The sequence below is a fragment of the Protopterus annectens genome, chromosome 13.part0 (genome assembly GCF_019279795.1).
Source record: "Protopterus annectens isolate FY-2018-M chromosome 13.part0, PAN1.0, whole genome shotgun sequence".
In the NCBI taxonomy this organism is placed as follows: Eukaryota; Metazoa; Chordata; order Ceratodontiformes; family Protopteridae; genus Protopterus; species Protopterus annectens.
In genome coordinates, this window is record NC_056747.1 from 403,327,914 (window position 1) to 403,349,882 (window position 21,969).

At 43.4% G+C, this 21,969-nt stretch overlaps 1 protein-coding gene across 2 annotated transcripts in view; it reads right to left on the reverse strand.

The window, feature by feature from the left end:
- The window catches only part of CUX1 (cut like homeobox 1), a 3,879,009-nt gene that overhangs the window by 2,391,031 nt on the left and 1,466,009 nt on the right, over positions 1-21,969 (reverse strand). For both annotated transcript variants that reach the window (XM_044054027.1, XM_044054028.1), the window contains exon 6: positions 10,382-10,505. In XM_044054027.1, coding sequence (XP_043909962.1) covers positions 10,382-10,505 — 124 coding nt within the window. The remainder of the gene's footprint in view (positions 1-10,381; positions 10,506-21,969) is intronic.

The following is a 21,969-nucleotide window of genomic DNA, read 5'->3' on the forward strand; positions in this document are numbered from 1 at the left end:
ACCAACCAGGCATTCTTGCCTAGCATAGGCAGTAGCTGTTGTAAAGTCAGCATTTTGAATTTTGGAATGTCCAGGAACGTATTTATAATGGATAAGTCCAGAATTGGACGCCATGTTTTGTCTTTTCTCGGTACCAGGAAAAGTCTTGAATACAATCCTTGTCCTTTTTCCTTTTCTGGCACTGGCTGAATAGCCCCTATATCCATGAGGAACATGACTTGTTTCAGGGCCTCTGCCCACTGGTTTGGTGGCAGATCTGGCCATCCATTTGGAATTGACAACGTGTGGAAATTAAATCTGTACCCCTGGGATACTATGTTTAATATCCACTTGTCCTGGGTAATTAGATGCCAATTTTGAGCATGAAGTGCTAGTTTCCCCCCAAGGGGGCTGCCAAAAGATAAGTGCTTGGAGATGGCAGAGGAAAGTCATCGAGACTGTTTACTGTAGGGTTGTGCTTTGTTACCTCCTGATTTGTAGGTGGAGGCACCCCATTGCTTTGACCTGTAATATCCTTGTGATTGAAATCTGGAGCCTTTGGAGCATCTGGGTTTGCCCTGAGAGGCTCTGTTGGACACAGGAAAGGACCAATTCTTAGTAGGCCAGTGTCTACTGAACCTGGGTGGCTGCACTTGCAAGAAATCTTTTACAGTTTGCATAGATTTAGCTTTGTCTTCCATTTTCTTTAAAACCTCTTCTGCCTTATTACCAAACAGACTGTCCTGCTGTAAAGGGGCATCCAACAATTTAGCTTTAACATGATCAGGCAGATTGTGCTCCTTGAGCCAGGCATGCCATCTTATCACAGATCCAGTTACGGCGGCCCTGCAAGAGGCCTCCAGGGAATCAAAACCACATTGCAAAGTATGCTTTCCAACCTGTTCTGCTGAATGCAATAAATCCTGTAACTCTTTATTTTCCACACAATCAGAAATTAACATCATTTTCTGTTTCAGTAAGCCCATAACATGCTGCTGATATTTAAGCATATGAAACTGGCAGTTTAAAGCCCTGATTGCCAAGGTTGCAGACGTATAAACCTTCTTTCTCCATCTATCCAGTGCCCTGGAGTCCCTGAAGGGGAAGGATTTTTGGCTGTAGAAGCCTTAACACCCTTGGGACCCTGAGAAATTGTTTCAGGGTCAACAGCAGAATTTCTGAAAAGAAATTTGTGGGAGTCAGGTACCCTGTAATATCTGTCTGGCTTACTAGGAGCTGGAGGCAGGGAATCAAGAGCTATGCTCGATTCTGAGAACATATCATCAACAATGTATAATACAGGAGGTATTGCCAAAGGCCTATGCTGAGGAAAAAGAAGAAAATCCCTAAGCCTCTTTCTGGATTCAGAGAAGTCCTGCCTCTCCCAGTGAAAACGTTCTCTTAAAGTATGCAAAGTCTCTCCAAAAGAGTAATCCTCAGGAGGAGAAGCAAAAGGGATGGATTCCTCTGCATCAGAGTCCTCATAAGGTGGAATAGAAATTTCCTGATCAGTAGAGGAATCAGAAGAAATGGAAACCTGATTTGAAGATTCATAATCAGTGCCTTGCCTAGGCCTCTTAGCGGGGGGGGGGGGGGGGGGGGGTGTTGGGAACCCTTGATCAAGGTAATTAAATCCTCAGCCATTTTGATGATTTGTTTTTTTAGGCATAGGGGCCTGAGCACGTGGCTCATGCATCGTTTTTTTTAGACACAGAAGTGGATTTTGGCCTTGTTTTTGATGATGGCGTCGATTTAATATACAAATGTTGAGGCCTGAAAACACCCTCAGAAGCCAGTGCCTGTTCAGCAGCTCCGGACCCATCCAAGGGAGAGACATCCGCGGGTTCAATACTTGCAGAATCTCGTGGCATACCGGACTGCGAATGGGTCTCGGTAGAGGCCTGCGACTCAAAAGTAGCGGGCACCAGGGGCTGCGAAAGCACCTGAGTACCGGCAAACCGGCAACTGGCTTAGGAGAAGCTTCGTCGTCGATTTTGGACCTCGATGGTCTGTCTCTGTCTTTTTCCTTGCGTTTTTTGTGAATTCCGGTAGTCGGATTGCTAACCAACGACATTTCAGGATAGTTAAATCTTGAACCAAAATATTTAGAAGCAAAAATATACCGACGCTTAATAGTGCATTGGTTAAATTTAGCACAAAACTGACAGCAAGGCACGTTGTGATCAGGGCCTAGGCAAGGAATACAGTACAAATGAAAATCCTTACGAGGTATTTGCTTCCCACAAGTAATGCAATTATTAACTTTTACTGACATCGGTAAGGAGCAAGAAAAAGTTTCCCCAACGGGGTACTTAGCTTTAGTTTGAAAACTTCGGTTCTGAAACTCGAAAACGAAAATTTCAGGAGTCGGCCGACCGGCACTTGCGAACTGCTTCTGCTTTGGGCACCGCACGGCAAGAAAGACTGATTAAAATGGCGTCGGCTGCATGTTTTATAGCCCTGATGACCTGATGTCATGGAAGAGGAGACAGCAACCGATGCAGGACCCAAGACTTTGTTATTCAGGCCAACTGAGGTTAACCTGCCAGCAGATTACCCAAATGTAATGAATGCAACAGTGAAACACGAACATCATCCAGGACTGCAACAGTGAATACACTCGAACATCTACATTGATGGTAAGTGTACACAACTGTACTATGTTCTTCATGTTTCACTGTTGCAGTCATTACATTCGGGTTGATTCCCAAAGCTAAGGAAGGGAGGAGGCAATTAGAGAGCGTTAAGACCAGCTATTAAGCCCTGCAAGACTGCAGTGGCAAATCCAGCTCTGGATTTAGAAAAAATTGGCAAGTGGTAATGCTTGGTGAAAGTATGTAAAGAGCTCCAGGTAGCAGCTTCTAGCATGTCCCTGGTAGGGACTCCTCTCTGAGAAATACTGTAGAGGTAGATGCAGCCCTGGTGGAATGTGGTCTTATCCCCTGTGGGATAGGTTTTCCATGGTGCTTACAGCAGAACTGAATGCAATGGCCTATCCAATTAGAAATGGTTTGCTTTGAAATGGCCTTCCCCTCTGCCCCTGCAGCAAATGCAACCAGCAGCTGTTCAGATTTCCTGAGAGGCTTAGTCCTGTCCAAGTAAAATCTAAGTTGTCTGTGCACGTCCAAGGAGTGCAGTATTCGTTCTCCTTTAATTTGTTGATTAGGGAAAAAAATAGGCAAATGAATGGAATGATTTAGGGCCACACTAGACACCACCTTAGGAATAAAGGAAAGATTGGTCCAGAGGGACACCCTGTCTGCATGAAAGATGATGAAAGGCTCCTCTGCCATGAGGGCCTGTAATTCAGACACTCTTCTTGCTGAAGTGATGGCTAGAAAGAAGGCTGTTTTCCAAGAAAGGAATTTCAACTCTGCAGTTGCAGTTGGCTCAAAGGGAGTGAGAGTGAGCTTTTCCAATACAAAGTTAAGGTCTCAGGCTGGAGTAGGGGCTCTCTTGGGGGGGGGGGGGTCATAAATGTTTGGCCCTTCTAAGGAATCGCTTTAGCAGAGGGTGAGAAAAGAGGGGTGGCTCAGTATTATAAAGTGCTGAAATGGCAGAGGCATGAATTTTTATTGACAAGAAGGATAGGCCCTTGTGCAGCATTTCTGTTAAGTACTGAAGAATATGAGGTAAGCTGGGAACTGCTGTGCTCATCCCCTGAGTCTGGCTCCAGGAACAGTATCTTTTCCACTTTTCAGCATAGGATTTTCTAGTACTAGGCCTCCTTGCCTCCAGAATGAAATCTAGCACCTGCTTACTGAGGGATGCTATTGGAGAGCTCAAGGAATTAGCCAGGCTGCAAGGTTCAGGGTTTGAAGCTGAGAGTGCAGAGTCTGGCCCGCCTGCTGGAACAGCAGGGAAGGGGTCTGAGGCAGGTGCTATGGTTCCAGCAGTGTCATACTGCGTAAGAGGGGGTACACCAGTGCTGGCGTGGCCAGTCTGGTGTAATCAGTATTGTCCTTGGCTTGTCCTGTTTGATCCTTTGCAGAACCTTCGAGAGGAAAGGTAGAGGGGAAAAGACATAAACTGAGTGGCTTTTCCAGGTAAAGGACATGGCATCTACTTTCCAAGCTTGACTGTGAGAAGTCCTTGTGCAGAATTTGTCCAATTGGCAGTCCTGAGGGCAGGCAAACAGGTCTACCTCTGGAGTCCCCCATTTGTTCATCAAGAGGTTGAATACTTTTGGTTCCAGTTTCCACTCGTGTAGGTCCATGAGATTATTGCTTAGGTCATCTACCAGTGAATTTAGCTTGCCTGGCAGGAATTGAGCTTGTAGGTGCACTTGGTAGCTCAAGGCTGTGTTCCGCAAAGCCATGGCTAGTCTGCAGAGAGGGTACGAGTGGGATCCCCCCTGCTTGTTTATGTACCACATAACTGTGGTGTTGTCTGTCTTTACCAATAGTTGTCCTACAAGAATGCAGTCTTTGAAGGCTGTCAGGGAATTCTGTACAGCTATTTCTTTTTGGTTGATATGCAGGTGCATCTGTCTCGGGTTCCATTTGCCCTGAATGTACTGCCCTGTCAAGTGAGACCCCCATGCATAGTCTGATGCGTCTGTTGTCAGGGTTTGGGTGGCAGGCGGTAGAGTGAAATGGAGCCCTTTGTTATGGTAGCAGTCCTCTGCCCACCAAAGGAACTCTGTCTTTATACAAGGAATGATAGGAATCATTGATTCCAGGTCCTGAGAATGTTGACACCATAGGCTTTTTAGATACCATTGTAGTTTCCTCATATGCAGTCTTGCATATGGAATTAGTAGAATGCAAGAGGCCATGAACCCCAGGGCTTGCAGAATTTCCCTTGCAGATAGCTGGGTCTTTGGGGCCAATAGTTTGAAGTAGGTTGTCAAATAAACTTGTTTCTCTGGAGTGAGGAAAGCCATCTGGGAAGTTGTGTTCCAAGCTTGCTCCCGGGAATACAATTTGTTGGCAGGGTACTAGATGAGATTTCTTTTTGTTTATGGTGTACCCCAGTGAGGTTAGAAGTTTCTTTACGAATGCCAGATGTTTTAACAGCAAGTCCTGGCTTTCTGCCTGAATCAGACAATCATCCAAGTATGGGTATATTTGAATATTTCTCTGCCTGCAAACTCCAATGGCTGGAGCTAGACACTTTGTGAATACCCTGGAAGCAGTAGATAAGCCAAAAGGAAGTGCAGAGAACTGAAAGTGCATGGAGCCCACCCTGAAGCGTAGGCATTGTCTGCAGGCTCCTCTTACTGCGATGTGCAGGTAAGCTTCCTTTAAGTCCAGGGTTGCCAACCAGGCATCTTTACCTAGCATAGGAAACAGCTGTTGAAGTGTTAGCATTTTGAATTTTGGAATTACCAGAAAGGTGTTTAGAATAGAGAGGTCCAGGATAGGATGCCAGCAGCTGTCTTTTCTGGGTACCAGGAAAAGTCTTGAATAAAAACCCTGTCCCCTTTGTTCTGATGGGACAGGTTGAATAGCCCTTATACTTAGAAGAGAGGGAACCTGCTGTTGGGCCTCCGCCCACTGATTTGGGGGTAGGTCTGGCCAAACGTTTGGGGTTGGTAGGGTGTGGAAGTGGAATCTGTATCCTTGTGAATCTATATTCAAAACCCATTTGTCCTGGGTAATGAGTTCCCAGTTTTTTGCATGCAGGGCAAGCTTTCCACCTAAGGGATCAGGCAGTTGAGCAGGGCTTGGAAGGATTAAGGTTAAGTCATTGTGCCATTTTTCCGCAGGGGGGTAGCTTACTGCTCCCTGCTTTGGGAGTGGGAGCCCCCCACTGCTTAGGCCTATACATAGCCTGAGACTGTAACCTAGGTGGTCTGCTGTTCCTGGGTTTGGACTGAGAAGGCCTGGAAGAGACTGGAAAGGACCAATTCTTTGAAGGCCAATGCCTACTAAATCTGGGAGGCTGTACTTATAGGAAATCTTTAAGAGTTTGCATAGATTTAGCTTTTTCCTCCATCCTTATGAGGAGGACTTCTGCTTTGTTGCCAAACAGGCGGTCTTGGTTTAAGGAAGCATCCAGTAATTTAGCTTTAACATGATCTGGCAAGTTTTGCTCCTGAAGCCAAGCATGTCTTCTAAGAACAGACCCAGTGACAGCAGCCCTGCGAGATGCTTCTAAAGAGTCAAAAACACATTGCAAAGTATGTTTACTAACTTGTTCTGCAGAATGCATTAAATCCTGTAATTCTTTGTGTTCAGCACAGTCAGGAATCAACATCATTTTCTGTTTAAGTAGTCCCATAATATGCTGCTGGTACTTTAACATACCATCTGTCGAAGGCTCTAGAATCTCTATCAGAAGGGGTAAGATTTTTGGCAGCAGTAGCCTTAATGCCTTTTGGTCCTTGGGAAATGGTCTCTGGATCCGCAGTAGGACTCTTGAAGAGGAACTTGTGAGAGTCAGGTTTTCTGGGAGCTGGAGGTAAAATGTCTGGGGGAAAGGTTAGATTCCAAGAAAGCATCATCTACACTGTCCAGAACAGGAGGGATAGCTAAAGGCCTGTGTTGAGGAAGGAGTAAGAATTCCCTAAGCCTCTTTTTGGAGTCAGAGTAATCCTGGCTTTCCCTGTGGAAATGCTCCCTAAGTGTGTGCAAGGATTCATCAAAAGAAAAATCTTCTGGAGGGGAAGCAGAGGGAATGGAATCCTCTGCATCAGAATCCTCATAGGTAGATAAGGGCAAATCCTGGTAATCAGAAGGAACAGAAATATCAGATTCCTGATCAGAAGAATCAGAAGGAAAATCAGTTCTAGGTCTCTTAGAGGGGGAAGGCTGGCTTCCCCTAATTAAGGTAATAAGGTCTTCAGCCATTCTAAGCATTTGTTTTTTAGGCATATGGGCCTGAGCATGCGGTTTGGACGTCGGTTTTCTAGGCATGGTGCGAGTTTTAGGCCTGGATGAAGAAGATGGCGTCGGTTTAAAATGCAAGTCTGTAGGCCTGAATACACCCTCAGAAGCCAGTGCCTGCACAGTGGCTCTGGACCCATCCAAGGTAGGGACATCCGCAGGTTCCACAGTTGAAGAAGCATCTCGCGGCACACCGGACTCCGAATGGGTCTCAGTTGAGGCCTGCGAATCCGAAGTAGTGGGTATCAGGGGCTGCAAAAGCACCTTGCTGAGTACCGGTGGATTGGTGATGAGCTTAACGAAAGCATCTGCAGTTTTGGACCTATGCGGTCTGTCTGTCTTTATCCTTACGTTTTTTTTTCGGAAGATCGGTAGTCGAATGGCTTAACGAAGCCATTTCGCAGTACGGATACAGAGTACCAAAATAATTTGCTGCAAAGATAGCCCGACGACGAATAGTTCAGGGGTTGAACAAGTCACAGAACAGACACCGAGGGATGTTGTGGTCTGGGCCTAAGCAAAGAATACAGTATGAATGAAAATCTTTATGAGGTATTTGCTTTCCACAGGTAAGACAATTGTTAACTTTTACTGACATCGGTTGGAGCAAGAAAAAAGATCCCCAGCGGGGTACTTATCTTTTTTTTTTGAAGACTTCGGTTCTGAAACTCGAAAATGAAAATTTCAGGAGTCGGTCGACCGGCACTTGCGAACTGCTTATGTTACGGGCACTGCACGGCAAGAAAGACTGATGTTATGGGGGTACTTGACATCTGGGGCAAGAAAAACTAATGTAATGGTGTCAGCTGCATGTTTTATACCCCTGACGACGTGACATCATGGAAGAAGAGACAGCATCTGACGCAGGAATCCAAGACTCTGGTATTCAGGCCGGCTGAGGGCTACCTGCAGACAGATAACCCAAATGTGATGACTGCAACAGTGAAACACGAAGAACATCACAAGGGTACCAAGTAAAGAAAAAAAAAAACAATAAACCCTTGACCACACGGTTAGCACAAAGTAGGAGTATAGAACCATTAAAAAATCTGTGAAAAATAGCTAAAAAAATACTGGACTCAATATGTTTAAGCACTCTCATTTTTTACTTTCAGAACTTGATAAGAAATAAATTCAAATCATTCAATACGAATTAAATACACAACCAATAAGTAATATTACTTGTTTACATCCAATAAAAATCTTGCAAGCATTCAAAACCCACATCACAGTTAATTTTTTAAAAGGTATATGCACAAAATCTATTACAAACTTTAAAAATCAACTCCATCTAATAATCTGACCTTTAAAAATATTGAGCTTCATAAAAGTAGGATAATAGCTAGTGAAATGCATTTCCCGTGAGGATATTTCATCTAGAAATACAAAATTTCCTTCTATTCTGGAGTCAGGTTTTGTTCCCATTTCATACAAAATAATTGGAAAGTTATTATTGGCAATCAGGACCTAGCAGAGGTAGCTGGAACACAACCACATTTTCTGTTCAAAAAAAAAAAAAAAAAAAACAAAAATCCTAAAATTGTTAGAATGAAGTTGAGGTACAAGAACTGCTTCAATGAAATTTATAGCTGGGATGGTTCAGTGCTATAACTATAAATGGTGCCAGTTTATAAATACTGCAAGTAATATTTGTTTTAAACACTGCAATTATAATTTTATTTCTAAAGATAGATTTAATTGTAATAGTGAAGGCATAGTTTACCTAGCTTCATGCACAAACTACTACTGTTACTACACGGATAAATCCAACAGGAAACTTTCGCAGTTTTGGCCATTAAAAAGCACAATATGGCCAATGCATTAGCTAAACATAGTGTAAACTATGCAAACTTTCCTAAGTTTATTTTTTAGTGATAGAAAAGGTTAATCAGAGTATGTTTTCAGATTTTTCCAATAATTATTTAGAAAGACAGGAAAGTAAATGGAAAGTTTTTCTTACAGCTGATTTTCCCCTAAACCATTTCTGTCAAGAGTCTTCTTAAATATAAAATGAAATAAAGTTTTATTGATGACTTTTCAAATCAAGAAGTTGGTTCACACTTGGTTAAGTCACTGTTTCATCGACTCACTTCCGCGAAAAGTCATAATGACAAATTCTGGCTTACCTGAAATATATACCAAATTTAAAATTCACTGCCACTCTGGACCTAGGAGCAAGTGTTAACATGGGTTGAGAAGGAGACAAAATTTTTCAATCAGAGGTATTGGTGTTCGGCATTTGCAACGTTTGGTTTTCAGGCTTCGCACAAGTTGGAGTCAACTGAGTGTGAATTAGTAAAATGACAACAAACCTTTTTATCATATTGGCTATTCCGTCACTGCTAACATTGGATGTAAATAAGTGACGTCACTTACTGGTTGTGTATTTCATTCATATTGGATGATTTTAATTTATTTTTGATGAAGTTCTCAAAATAAAGAGTGAAAGCGCTTAACCATTTAGAGTTCAGTAGTTTCTAAGTTATTTGTCACAGATTATTAATGGTTCTGAACTCTTACTTTGTTGCAGCTATGTGATCAAAGGTTTATTGCTTTTTTTTGTTATTTGGTACCCTTGTGTTCTTCTTCATTGGTTTATTATCTACCAAATTAATGCTACTTAATTCCAAACACCACAAAATTCTAAAACACTTTAAAGCATTTTAAACAAAAATTAGTAGCAGTATTACAGCTAAATGTTGACCAATAACACCAGGATTTCCTATCCTTGTCTTTACTTCCATGTGCTTAACCATGTAAAGCAGAATGAGAACCTCAAATATAACTACTTTAGATGTGTCGACATCTGATAGAACCTTGATAAACCTCTAAATGAATTATCATGGTGTCTTGCAATACTAGGTTAAAGACAGCCAAGAAGATAAAGACGGGGAACCTAGCTCATTTCACCACACAGTGCACAATTATGAAAAAAATATTTCATACACATAACCAAAACACGATGGCAATTAAGCCACTCTGTATACATGGAGTATAACTTGTACATCATCTTGCAAGTTCATCAGGAACCTGTGGTTGTTCACTGCCATCTACAGGCCCTTATTGTGAAATATGCATCACAAAATTAGTACAAAATCATGACTGCGTTAATTCACCAATAGTGGCATTGAAAGACTCGGACTGAAATCATATTAAAACATGATCCGTAAGCTAATAATTGTCCACATAACAGTTCAAGTTATAGCTGCTGGGCAATCTGTGCCAGTATTTAACTCCTGGTGCTAGAAGCTGAATTTTTTTAAACAGCTGCAATGCATATGTAGCAGAACTTACAGGATAATATGGTAAAATGACCAAAAAAGAAGAATGATTTTTTTTTAATACCTTCAAGAACCCCGCCTTCATAATCAGAGGTGCGACACTTTAAAAGCATAATAGCTTGTTCAGTCAAGATGAAAAGTGCACATTATAGTACAACGCTGTGTTTTAAGCTGTAATTCATGCAGTTCTCTTTTTTTCTTCCTTTAGGTTACTTCTGGCAGTTATACAACTGACATGTGGCACTACACAATTTAAAAAATGTGGCAATGAGAAATCAAAATCTTACATACCTCTCTTTTTCTGCAAAATCATTCTGCAACTTCTGCTCTTTCTCAAGTGCTATGGTTTCAGCTTCTCTCTTCAAGGTCTGCTCATAGTCTCGGATCTTTTCCTTTAGTGCTTTTATTGTGACCTCTTCAGGAAAAAAAGGGACTGTTAGTTTATAATGACCTTACACAACATCTACATTATCAGGCTATCTTTATCCTGTAATATCAGTGTGATGTAAGGCTCACGGCTCTAACTCACACAAATAATCAATTAAATCAACTCCCTTCACAGACCTTTTAATCCTTAAATGTTAGGCTGAACTTATGCTGAGAAAGATCAATGGATTTTGCTAGAAAGCAGAGTTAAAGTATTCTCTTAAATAACTGGAAGAAATCGATCTTAAAACATATTACCATATCAACTACAGTCAAAATACTTCTAAGTGAAGATTAAAAAAGTCACAGGATGATTTTAAAAGGAGGTTTACATATGAAATACCATGATAATACTGCCACAATGGGTTACCTCTTCTACTGTTAAGAAAGAAAAGTTGTGTGAAGTCTTACCATAACCACAGATGTCCTTCTCCTCCATGTTGCAGTATTCTGCATATGGGTTTATCCCTTTGGTCTCACGTACATACAAGCCAGTATTCAAAAGTTTTCAGTCCCTTTGTGGAGCGTCAGGCAAGGCAGAGGAAACGTAGGCCATAAAAGTGACGTTGGCATGCACCAGCCCTCAGAAGAGTAGCCCCATTTGGAGCTAGTCCTGTAAGGATAATGCTATACCATTGCCATCCAGAAAGGGAAGAATGTAGCAGATGAGAGGAGAAGGCGAGTGGGAAGGAATACTGAATCACAGAAGAGAAGGACATCTATGGTTATGATAAGACTTTACACAACTTCTCTATGTCCTTCTATTCCCATTTTGCAGTATTCTGTATATGGGTGAGTGCCAAAGCTCACTAGGTTGGGATGGTGGTCTAGATGCAGATTCCAGGAATCCATGCAGGACAGCCCTGGCAAAACTTGCCCTGGACCTGGAGATGAGGTCAAGCTTGTAGTGTTTGGTGAAGGCGTGGACTGAAGTCCAAGTAGAAGCTTTCAGAATTGAAGGGGTATCCAAACCCTTGAAGAAGGCTTCTGAAGATCCCACTGCTCTAGTGGAATGAGCTTTGACTACCCCTTCCAGGGTCTTGCCATGAAACTGGTAGCAAAAGGATATGTCTTTTGATATCCAAGTAGAAATAATCTGCTTGGTAACAGCCTTACCCAGGGCTCTGGGGTGAAAAGATACAAACAGCTGGTTTGTCTGTCTGATAGATTTGGTGTTGTGTGGGTAGAATCCGATCCGTCTACGCACATCCAAGGAATGCAGAATTCTCTCACTGTCTCCCTGTGGGTTAGGGAAGAAAACAGGTAGATGGATGTCTGATTTAGGGACCTGTCATTGACTACTCTGGGCATGAAGGACGGATTTGTCCTAAGGGTAACCCTGTCTTTGTGGAAGATTAGAAAGGGTGGTGTAGCCATAATGGCTTGGAGTTCGGATACTTTCCTGGCTGAGGTTAGAGCCACCAGCAGTATGGTTTTCCAGGTGCAGTGCTTTAAGGAGGTCTTATTAGCTGGCTCAAAGAGAGGTAGCCTAAGTTTCTCTAACACATAGCTGAGGTCCCAAGGAGGGGGAATGGGTCTCCTAGGAGGCCCAAGGTGCAGAACTCCTTTGAGGAAAAGTTTGCAAGGCAGTCATGAAGCAAGCGGGGAGAAACAGCAGACATATGGGCTTTAATGGATGAGTAAGCCAGTCCTGACTGCAGTAGCTCACACAAATAAGACAGCACTAGGGGAGGTTCGCTGAGAAGCGAATCCAGCTGTTTTTTATGACACCAAATAGTGAATCGTTTCCACTTGGAGAGATACTATTTTCTGGTATTAGGTTTCCTGGCCTCCTGCAGGACATCGAGCACGTCCTCATTGTAAAGGTGTCTAAATGGAATCAGAATCCTATCAGGCACAGAGTTAGGGGAGCATCTGCCACTGTGGATGGATTAGTGATCCCTTGTTTTATGTGCAGAGGCCCACTCTAGGGGGGGGTAACTTGTGGTGATTGCCCTTGGACAGAAGAAGAAATAAGGGAAACCAGTGCTGTCTGGGCCAGTAGGGAGTCACCAACAAGATTTTTGGGTTGTCCTGCTGTATTTTCAGAAGGGCTTTCTGGATGAGGGGGAAAGGGGGGATGCATGAGATTGAGAAGGCATCTGTTGCCAGTGCCTGTGGTTCTGGTGTCCTGGTGTAAAGTCACAAAAAAACAAAGCCAGCAGACAAAGGCAAAACTGTACATTTTAATAGGACTCCCATACAGTACATAGGTAGTCCATAAAAACAGACCGTCACTATACTTGTATTCCCTTTGATCCCACCTTTAGGTTCAGGAAAGAAATTGATCACTTTTTGAATTCAGCTAGGGAAGAAGGCATCATCTCTGATCATGATCTTTATCATTTAACGGCTACGGATCCTACTAACCAATACATATATTTTCTTCCCAAAATACATAAGGACCTGAACCACCCACCAGGTAGGCCTACTGTCTCGGGTAGGGGCTCCATAACAGAACCCTTATCCCAATTTATAACTAGACACTTACAAGCTTTACTTAGGTGGGTACGATCTAGACTTCACGACACCACAGAATTTCTCCAAATCATTGCTGACACCCAATTAGAACCAGGGTGGCTACTTTGCACTCTGGATGTCTCCGCCCTATGTACCAATATTCCACATTAGGCAGGTTTGGATGACCTAAAATATTGGCTACATAGGTCTGAATTCTATCCCCCAGGATTTAATACTCCCCTTATTGGGCTTGCTGAACATGTATTGATTAAGAATGTCTTTTACTATCAAGACAAATGTTATTGGCAAACTCAAGCGACAGCCATGGGGGCATCATTTGTCCCAATCTATGCTGATTTGTTCATGGCCTATGTAGAGAAGTTTTTGATCGATGATAATACACATAATATATATTTGGACGAAATCAACATCTGGAGAAGATTTTTGGATGACTACTGGATGGTATGGAGTTCGGATGAAATATATCTAAGGGAATTTGTAGGTTACCTAAATGATAATAAGTGGGGTATTAAATTTACAGCTAATTATCATTCCCAGAGTATTATCTTTTTGGATTTATTAATTACGAGGAATGATGATCATACTCTGCAGACACAGGTATACCGTAAGTATCCCCAATATAATGCCCTTCTCCATGCCTCCAGCTTTCATCCATCCCATATCTGCAGGAATATACCCAAGTCCCAGTTTCTCAGGATCAAACGTATCTGCTCAGAGACTAACACATATGGACTCTATAGCGAGGATCTTATTTCTAGATTCAAAGATAGGGGTTATGCAATGGGGCATGTCCGGAGCACTAGCAATACTGTGTCTGCATTGGACAGGCAGGATACCTTACAGTACAAACAGAAATCAGTGAACAACCAAGCAGTCATTTGTTTGGTGACCACTTATGGCAGAAATACAGATCTTTTACTTAATAGCGTGCAGAGACACTGGAATATACTACAGGCTGATGATTATTTTTCTACCATTTTGGGGGACAGGTGCTTGTTTTCATTTCATGAGGGTAGAAATACTGGTTCCCAGTTGAGTCATTATAAGCATATTTTTTTAGAGGTCCAGATAATTCAAGTCAAAGGACACTGACCGGGGACCCACTAGTAGGCTGTGTACCCTGTGGCCACTGCATCCATTGTAGGAATGTCAACAAAACAAAGGATTTTTCTAGCTACAATATGGGCAATGTCTATAATATTTGTTTTCTTGCCAACTGTGGGACCGACTGGCTGGTTTACCTAGCCACTTGTACTTGCTCTGCATTCTGTGTAGGTCACACCTCTAGACCACTGAGGATTCTAATTTCAGAACATCTAAGTAAAATCAGGAATAAAAAATCTAGCAATGCTTTATTTAAACATACTAACAAACATCCCAATGCTGTATTCAGGTTTACAGTTATTGACAGAATCATGGGCAATAGGGCTAATAAAGCCGGATGGCACGACCTTTTAAATTCAAACGAAAAGAAATGGATCATCAAATTAGGTGCATTATTTTCACCTGGATTAAATGAGCCTTTGTGAGGGACCAATGGTTGCCCTACTTTTTTCCCATACTAATAGTACTTAAATGCGTTCATTACAATTCATTTATTTAACACTGAAGAAGGCTAAGTTTAGTTTCAGCCGAAACCGGTCTGTTTTTATGGACTACCTATGTACTGTATGGGAGTTCTATTAAAATTTACAGTTTTGCCATTGTCTGCTGGCTTTGTTTTTTTTTTTGTGATTCTAGTGGTTTGGAGCCTTGCAGTTGCCGTACGTGTAGGGAACACTTTGTGGTTTGGTGTCCTGGTGTAAAAGCCAGAAAGTTGCCTGTTGAGGGAAGAGGCGAACAGGTCTATTTCAGGTATACCCCACTCGTGGACCAGATCCAAGAAGACCTCTCTGTGCAGCATCCATTCGTGGTTGTTTGTGCTGGTTCTGCTCAACAAAATCTGCCTGTTTGTTGCGGAGGGAGGGGATGCAGGTCGCTTGCAGTGAGATTCCCTGTGAGGTAGCCTACTCCCAAACTGTGAGAGCTAACCTGCAAAGCAGGTAGGACTTGGTCCCCCCTTGCTTGTTGATATACCACAGTACGGATGTGTTGTCTGTGTAAATCAGAAGAGTCTCCTGTAGAAGGAAAGGTTGAAATGCCTGTAGAGCTAGCAGGATTGCCCTCATTTCTCTGGCATTGATGTGTTCTGATTTTAGGTGAGCCGGCCACAAGCCTTGCACCTGTCTTAGTCCTAGAGTAGCTCCATAGCCCAGGTCTGAGGCATCTGTGTGCATGACTTGGGTGGGCTGTGGTCATTGCAGTGGGAGTCCTGGGTTCCTTTGTACCTGGTCCCACCACCAAAGTATCTCCTTTTTTAAGAGGGTAGAAGTGGTACAATGTGCTCCAAGGGCTGACTGTATTGTTTCCAGACTGAGTGAAGGTAACACTGCAGCTTCCTCATGTGGAGCTTTGCTAAAGGTGGCGTGGGTATTGTGGCTGCCATGTAACCCAAAATTTTCAGATACTGCCTTGCAGTCAACAAGGTCGATTGGAGCACCTGGAGGAGGTGATCTGACAAGAAGCTCACCGTTGGAGGTGGCAGGTATGCCTCCATGAGGTCTGTTATTATTCTGTACCCCAGGAAGACAATGTCCTGAGTTGCTTGGAGGTGGGATTTTTGCAGATTTATCTGGAATTCCAGGGTCTGCAATAAGGAGATCACCAGGTGGAGGTGATCTTGCAGTATTTGTTTGCAGGGGCCTGGATGAGCATGTCGTCCAGGTAGCGGAATATCTGTATCCCATTTGTCCTGGTGTAGGCTACCACTGGAGCCAAAATTTGGTAAAGACTTGTGAAGGTAAGCAACTTTTATGTCCAGAGTAGCCATGAATCCCTGTGGAGTAATCAGGGGAAAAAGGGTAGGCAGGGCGACCATTTTAAAGGTGGGTACCTTTAGGAAGAGACTGAGGTAGGAAAGGTGCAGAATGGGTCTCCATCGTCCGACTTCTTTGGGAATCAGGAAGAGCCTTGAATAAATTTTTGGGAACCAGGAAGAGCCTTGAAAAAAAACTTTTCCTTTTGCAAAGGAGGGAACTGACTGTATAGTGCCCTGGTCTAGTAATATCCGCAGTACTGGCTGTAAGAGGGGAAGTTGCTGTGAAGGGGGGTGGGGAATGCCCTTCCATAAGAGAGGAGAGAGCCAAGACATGTAGTAGTGATCTTTGATGACAGACAGGACCCATTTGTCTTTGGTGATCCGGTTCCACAGAGGAAAACAATGAGAGAGGTGGGCAGACAGGAGCACTGTAGAGGGAGGAGGTTGAGGCAAAGGTGGCAAGTAGTCAGACGCTACCTCCCCTGTCTTAAAAGGAAGACCTCTGGCTAGATGTAGAAGATTTTCTGAAGAAGTCTGCACACAGTGCAGATGAAAAGCGCTTTTAATAAATTGTCTACACGGTGAAGCTTGGTTATTTGATACCGTTGACTACTGCAACTCTCCTGTTTTGGATTTTTCGCTGTTTATTTCTTTTTTATTCTTAGATGCAGAAGGTGCTCTAGGCGTAGGAAGTTGTTTCCTAGTGGGTTTTCGAGGTCAGGCATTGGGGGTAGGCCGTGATTCTTTCCTGATGAACTGCGTTTTGGAAGGATAGTTCCTGTGGAACTTGGGAACTGGTGAGACCAGGTGATGTTTGAAGTCCTGCATACCTTTGCCCTTTTGTTGCAGTGATTTAAAGAGCTCTGCTACTTTAGATCCAAAAAGTGCTGCACTATCCAGGGGTGCATCCATGAGCTTGGCCCTAAAATTATCTGGCAGGGGTTGTAGGCGAAGCCAGGAATATCTGCGTAGGGCAGATGCTGATGCTGCAGACCTAGCAGAGGATTCAGCATCATCATAGCTACACCTAATGGGAGTGTCTGGTGACTTGAGATGTAAGAGCCAGGAGGGAGGACAGGGCTGTTTTGGCAGGGGAGTCTGGAATATCTACCAAATGTTTGATGGCAGACTGAAAAAGAGATAGGTTATACTTAGCCATGTTGGTCTGGTAGTTAGTGGCTCTGAAGGCTAATGTAGCAGAGGTATAAATCTTTTTCCCTAATCGCTCAATGGTCTTGCTGTCAGCAGGGAGAATAGTAGTTGTGGGTAATAATTTGGTGGTTTTGTCAGTGCCCAGAGAGATAGTGGCTGGGTCAGCTGGGGGATACTTTATCAGGTGCTTAGCAGTGTCAGGTACTTTGTACAGTCTATCCAGTCTGGGTGGAGCAGTACGCTGAGAGTCAGGATTAGTGGATGCTGAAGGAAAGGCATCTAGGAAGGCTGGGAGGATGGGCGGAACAACAGATGGGCTAGGTGTTTCCATTTGAATGAGGTCGTAATACCTCTTCTGTACCTCAGGCATTTATGAGGAATCCCATTTGAAATGCTCCTGCATCCTGCTAATGGTCTCACTGAAGGTTAAATCTTCCACTGGGGAATCAGGGTCAGGGACTCTTCCTCAGGGGATCCATATCCCAAAGGAGATGAAAGTTGCGAACTGTAGGGAGAGATTCTTCAGAGGAGTCTGACAGGACCACCTCATCCCTAGGAGGATGGTCAGTATACACAGGCCTAAGGCTTAGGAGAGGAGGAGGGGTGGAGGTGAAAGAAGGAGTAGGCCTAAATGCCATAAAGGCACTGAAGAGGCTCTGGCTGAAGGCCTGCCACTCAACCATGCTTTCAGAAGAGGGAGCAATATGTTTTCTCTTCTCTCTTCTTTTTAAAGGAGTGGTGGTCGGTTTCCTAGAAACCAGGGACTGTAAAGGAGCAGAGGTCCCTGGCAACTCCCCATGAAGTGCTGGATCCCCCCCTGGCGTCAGCTAGTGGCGCTGGTATAGCCTCGCCAGGCATGCCCTCATCTGTGGATGGTGCGGCATCCTTACATGTATCTGCGAACTCCTCAGAAGTGGATCCCGAACCCGGTCCTGAAACCAGGCCTATGTCAGCCACAGGCTGGGACATGGGCGGATGAGGCTCAAAGAAGTCAAAGGCTGTAAGGCTCTGGCTTTCTTCTTAGGCAGTTCTGGGGGGAGGCGTCAGAAGGACCTTCCATCCTAAGCATAAGAACTTTCAGGCATTGGTTCTCAAGATACAAATTTAACACGTGTAACTGGCTACGCAGGGTTTTCGGCACAAACTCCTTGCAAATAGGCCGGGCCTTATAGTCATGCACTCTTCCTAAAGAGAACAAACACTTATCATGGATGTCCTTATGAGGGATCTGGCGTCCACACTGACACTTTCCCTTTCTGGATGACATTAACAAGCAATGTTACAATAAGGAAGGCCTGATAAAAGGGTACTTATCTCAAAAACGGTTGTGACGTCAGTGGTAGCAGGAACACCTGGCGTACGAATGGTGGCTGAAAAGTTCTGAGGGCTGGTGCGTGCAGTCACTTTTATGGCCCACGTTTCCTGCTCCTTGCTTGACATCTGACATGCCACAGAGGGACTGAAAGCTTTTGAATACTGGCCGTATGTACGCGAGACTGAAGGGATAAACCCATATGCAGAATACTGCAGCATGGGAATAGAAGGAAATGCTCAAAGACTCACAACTGCACTATCAGTATGCAAACTAAAACAAATTTTCAAGGATTTTACTTCTGTTACATCCTAAGGGAATATTAAGCTACAGGGACTCTCTCTCTGTTCACAGGAATCATCTTATTAGTTTACACTGAATTCTCTTTCCAACATTGTTTTTCATGGCAAAGAGCAGATTGGTTATAAAGCTCTGACAGTACTGTTCAGTACAAAAGCTTAGCATTCACTAATGCCACAGTCAATTGAAGTGCATAACCTCCAAACCCAGACAGATCTAACCAATTAACACATAAACAAACACTGAACCTTGACTGCTGTCAGCCTTGACTGAAAAAAAATCAGAGTGCTTTCACTATTTTTTTTTTTAAAAAGGAAACTGAATGCAATGAAAAACTACAATATTAACTTCAAATGTTGACATGGAAGCAATGCTAGGTGTCCATCTTTCCTTAATTATGTAGTAGTGTCATGTCTGGGGGAAGTTCTCTTCAGGCTGCAACCACATTGTTAAAGACACAGTGTAACACACCAAGTTCACGGCAACTCATAAAAACTGTTTCACTGTGTTTCTCTGCTGGCCCAAGTTCCTGAGATGGGAAGGGTATTGACAGCGCCTCTCATAAGACCATTGCCTGGCTGCTGTTACTCAAGTTCTCCATGAACAGCACTATGGTGAGAACATTGAAACCTCTTGTACTTTTCTCATTGTGCTTTAACAATTGTAGCTTACGTGAATAATTTGCACTTCCGCCAGTAAGACATTGATAAAATGGCTGCACAATTGTGGATGAGTCCTCAGTGTGCGTTCTCACACTAACAAGTTATGGTATCTATCCTGTCCAAGCCTGCTTCACTCCCCTACTTTCCCTATTCCCTGGCTGCTCCAGCTGTGTTAACCTTAATACTTTGGTTCATACACCAGCAACCAATCACTATTACAGTCTAACAAATTAACCTACTTTAGGCCTACATTATTACTGTATCTGCAAATTTCATACATCTCACAACCCATGGGACAGGCTCAAAACTTCTACACATTTCAGCTTCCTTTACACATCATTTACAACATAATACAAAAGCTCTGAGCTTTAAGACCAAACCTTTCTTCAAACAAGCTACATAATTCAACAATCTAATTCAAGTCGACTTCCTCTTAATACTGCCACTTCCCACCTAAGTTTCAATACCATTTTCATTCCTAAAAAGTACAGTTTTGTACCTACCATAAATGTAGATGTTCGAAGATCCACATTGCTGCAGTCCTTACATATGGGTAGTCCGCTGTCCTCGGTCAGACCGAATACCAAAGTATTAGGCTGACGTCGGTCATGGGCGCTCAGATCTGACATCAGAGCGTCAGGGTATAAAAGCGCATGACCGACGTCATATCCTCAGTCTTTTCTTGCCCCAGATGTCAGAAGGCCCTAAAAAGAAAGGCCACAGCCCAAAAACAGGATACCTCCCAAAACATGCCCAACAACAACCATCACCCAAACCATATAACCATGCCAAACTACAGAGGGAAGGAGGGAGGGAATTGGACTGCAGCAATGTGGATCTTGAACATCTACATTTATGGTAGGTACAAAACTGTACTATGTTCTTCATCTCACATTGCTGCAGTCCTTACATATGGGTAGAATCCCAAAGCAGAGGTAAAGGGAGGATGGCAAAATCATAAAGCATTAGGGGCTGCTAAAATGCCCTGTAATATTGCATTGGCAAATCCAGCCCTAGACTTAGAATAAAGAGGAAGGTGGTAATGCTTGGAAAAAGTATGTACTGAACTCCAAGTGGCTGCTTCCAAAATATCTTTGTAGCTACCCCTTAGAAAGGCAGTAGAAGTGGCAGTAGCTCTAGTGGAATGAGGTCTGATTCCAGCCGGAATCTCCTTACCATGATGGGAATAACAGAAAGAAATACAAAACCCAATCCATTTAGAAATAGTTTGTTTTGAAACAGGTTTTCCCTGAGAACCCAAAGCAAAAGAAACAAACAACTGCTGAGACTGCCTGAACCCCTTGGTTCTGCTCAAATAATAACGTAACTGCCTGTGAATATCCAAAGTATGCAAAATCTTCTCCCCTTTATTTTGGGGGTTTGCATAAAAAGTAGGCAAATGAATAGTTTGGTTCAAGGCCACACTAGAAACCACTTTAGGCATAAAGGAAGGATTAGTACGCAAAGATACCCTATCCTTATGAAAAATCAGGAAAGGTTCCACTGCCATAAGGGCCTGTAATTCAGAAACCCTTCTTGCAGAGGTGATGGCCAACAAAAAAGCAGTCTTCCATGATAAATACTTTAACTCGGCAGTAGCTGCAGGCTCAAAAGGTTGTAGAGTAAGCTTTTCCAACACAAAATTGAGATCCCAAGCAGGAGTAGGAGCTCTACGTGGGGGTCTTATGTTCTTTGCCCCTCTAAGAAATTGCTTAAACAAAGGATGGGAAAATAAAGGAGGGTCACAGTCATAGTGAGCAGAAATGGCTGCAGCATGAACCTTTATCGAGGAGAAAGACAAAAGCTTGTCCAATAACTCAGTAAGATATTGAAGAGAAACACTTAAATCAGGCTTGGAAACATCAAAGTCCTTCGCTTTGCTCCAAAGAAAAAATCTCCTCCATTTATCAGCGTAAACTTTCCTTGTACTAGGCCTTCTGGCCTCCAAAATAACATTCAAAACTTGTTGTGGAAGCCGAGACCCTCCAGGGTCTAAAGCAGAATATGCCAGGCTGTGAGATGCAGAGACTGAATCTTGACATTGAGGAAGTGATCGCCCTCCTGAGACAAAAGATGCGGAATCAAAGGCAGAGGCCATGGAGGCTCCGCACCAAACTCCTCAGTAGTGGGTACCAGTGCTGTCGAGGCCAATCCGGCTATCAGAATCATGGATGGCTTGTCTATTCTGGCCTTCAGGAGTACCTTGGGAATGAGAGGCAGAGGTGGAAAGGCATAGACATGAAGATTGCTCCAACTGAATGATAGAGCATCCACCTTCCAAGCTGTGGGATGAAACATTTTTGTGCAAAACTTTGGCAACTGGTAATTTAGTGGAGAAGTGAACAGATCTATGTCTGGAGTCCCCATAACACTGTCAACTTTTGAAACACATGAGGATCCAGTTTCCACCGTGAGGATCCACAATTTGTCTGCTCAACACATCCGCTAAGGAGTTCTGTGCTCCTGGTAGAAACCTTGCCTGAAGATTGAGGTGTAAACTGAGAGCAGTCTCCCACAAAATCATCGCTTGCCTGCAAAGAGGGTGCGAATGGTTTCCCCTTGCTTGTTGATGTACCACATGACAGTAGTGTTGTCTGTTTGAATCAACACCTGTCCTGGGTGAAGTAAATCCTTGAAAGCCATCAATGCCAATTGGACTGCTAACATCTCCTTCAAGTTGATATGCAAA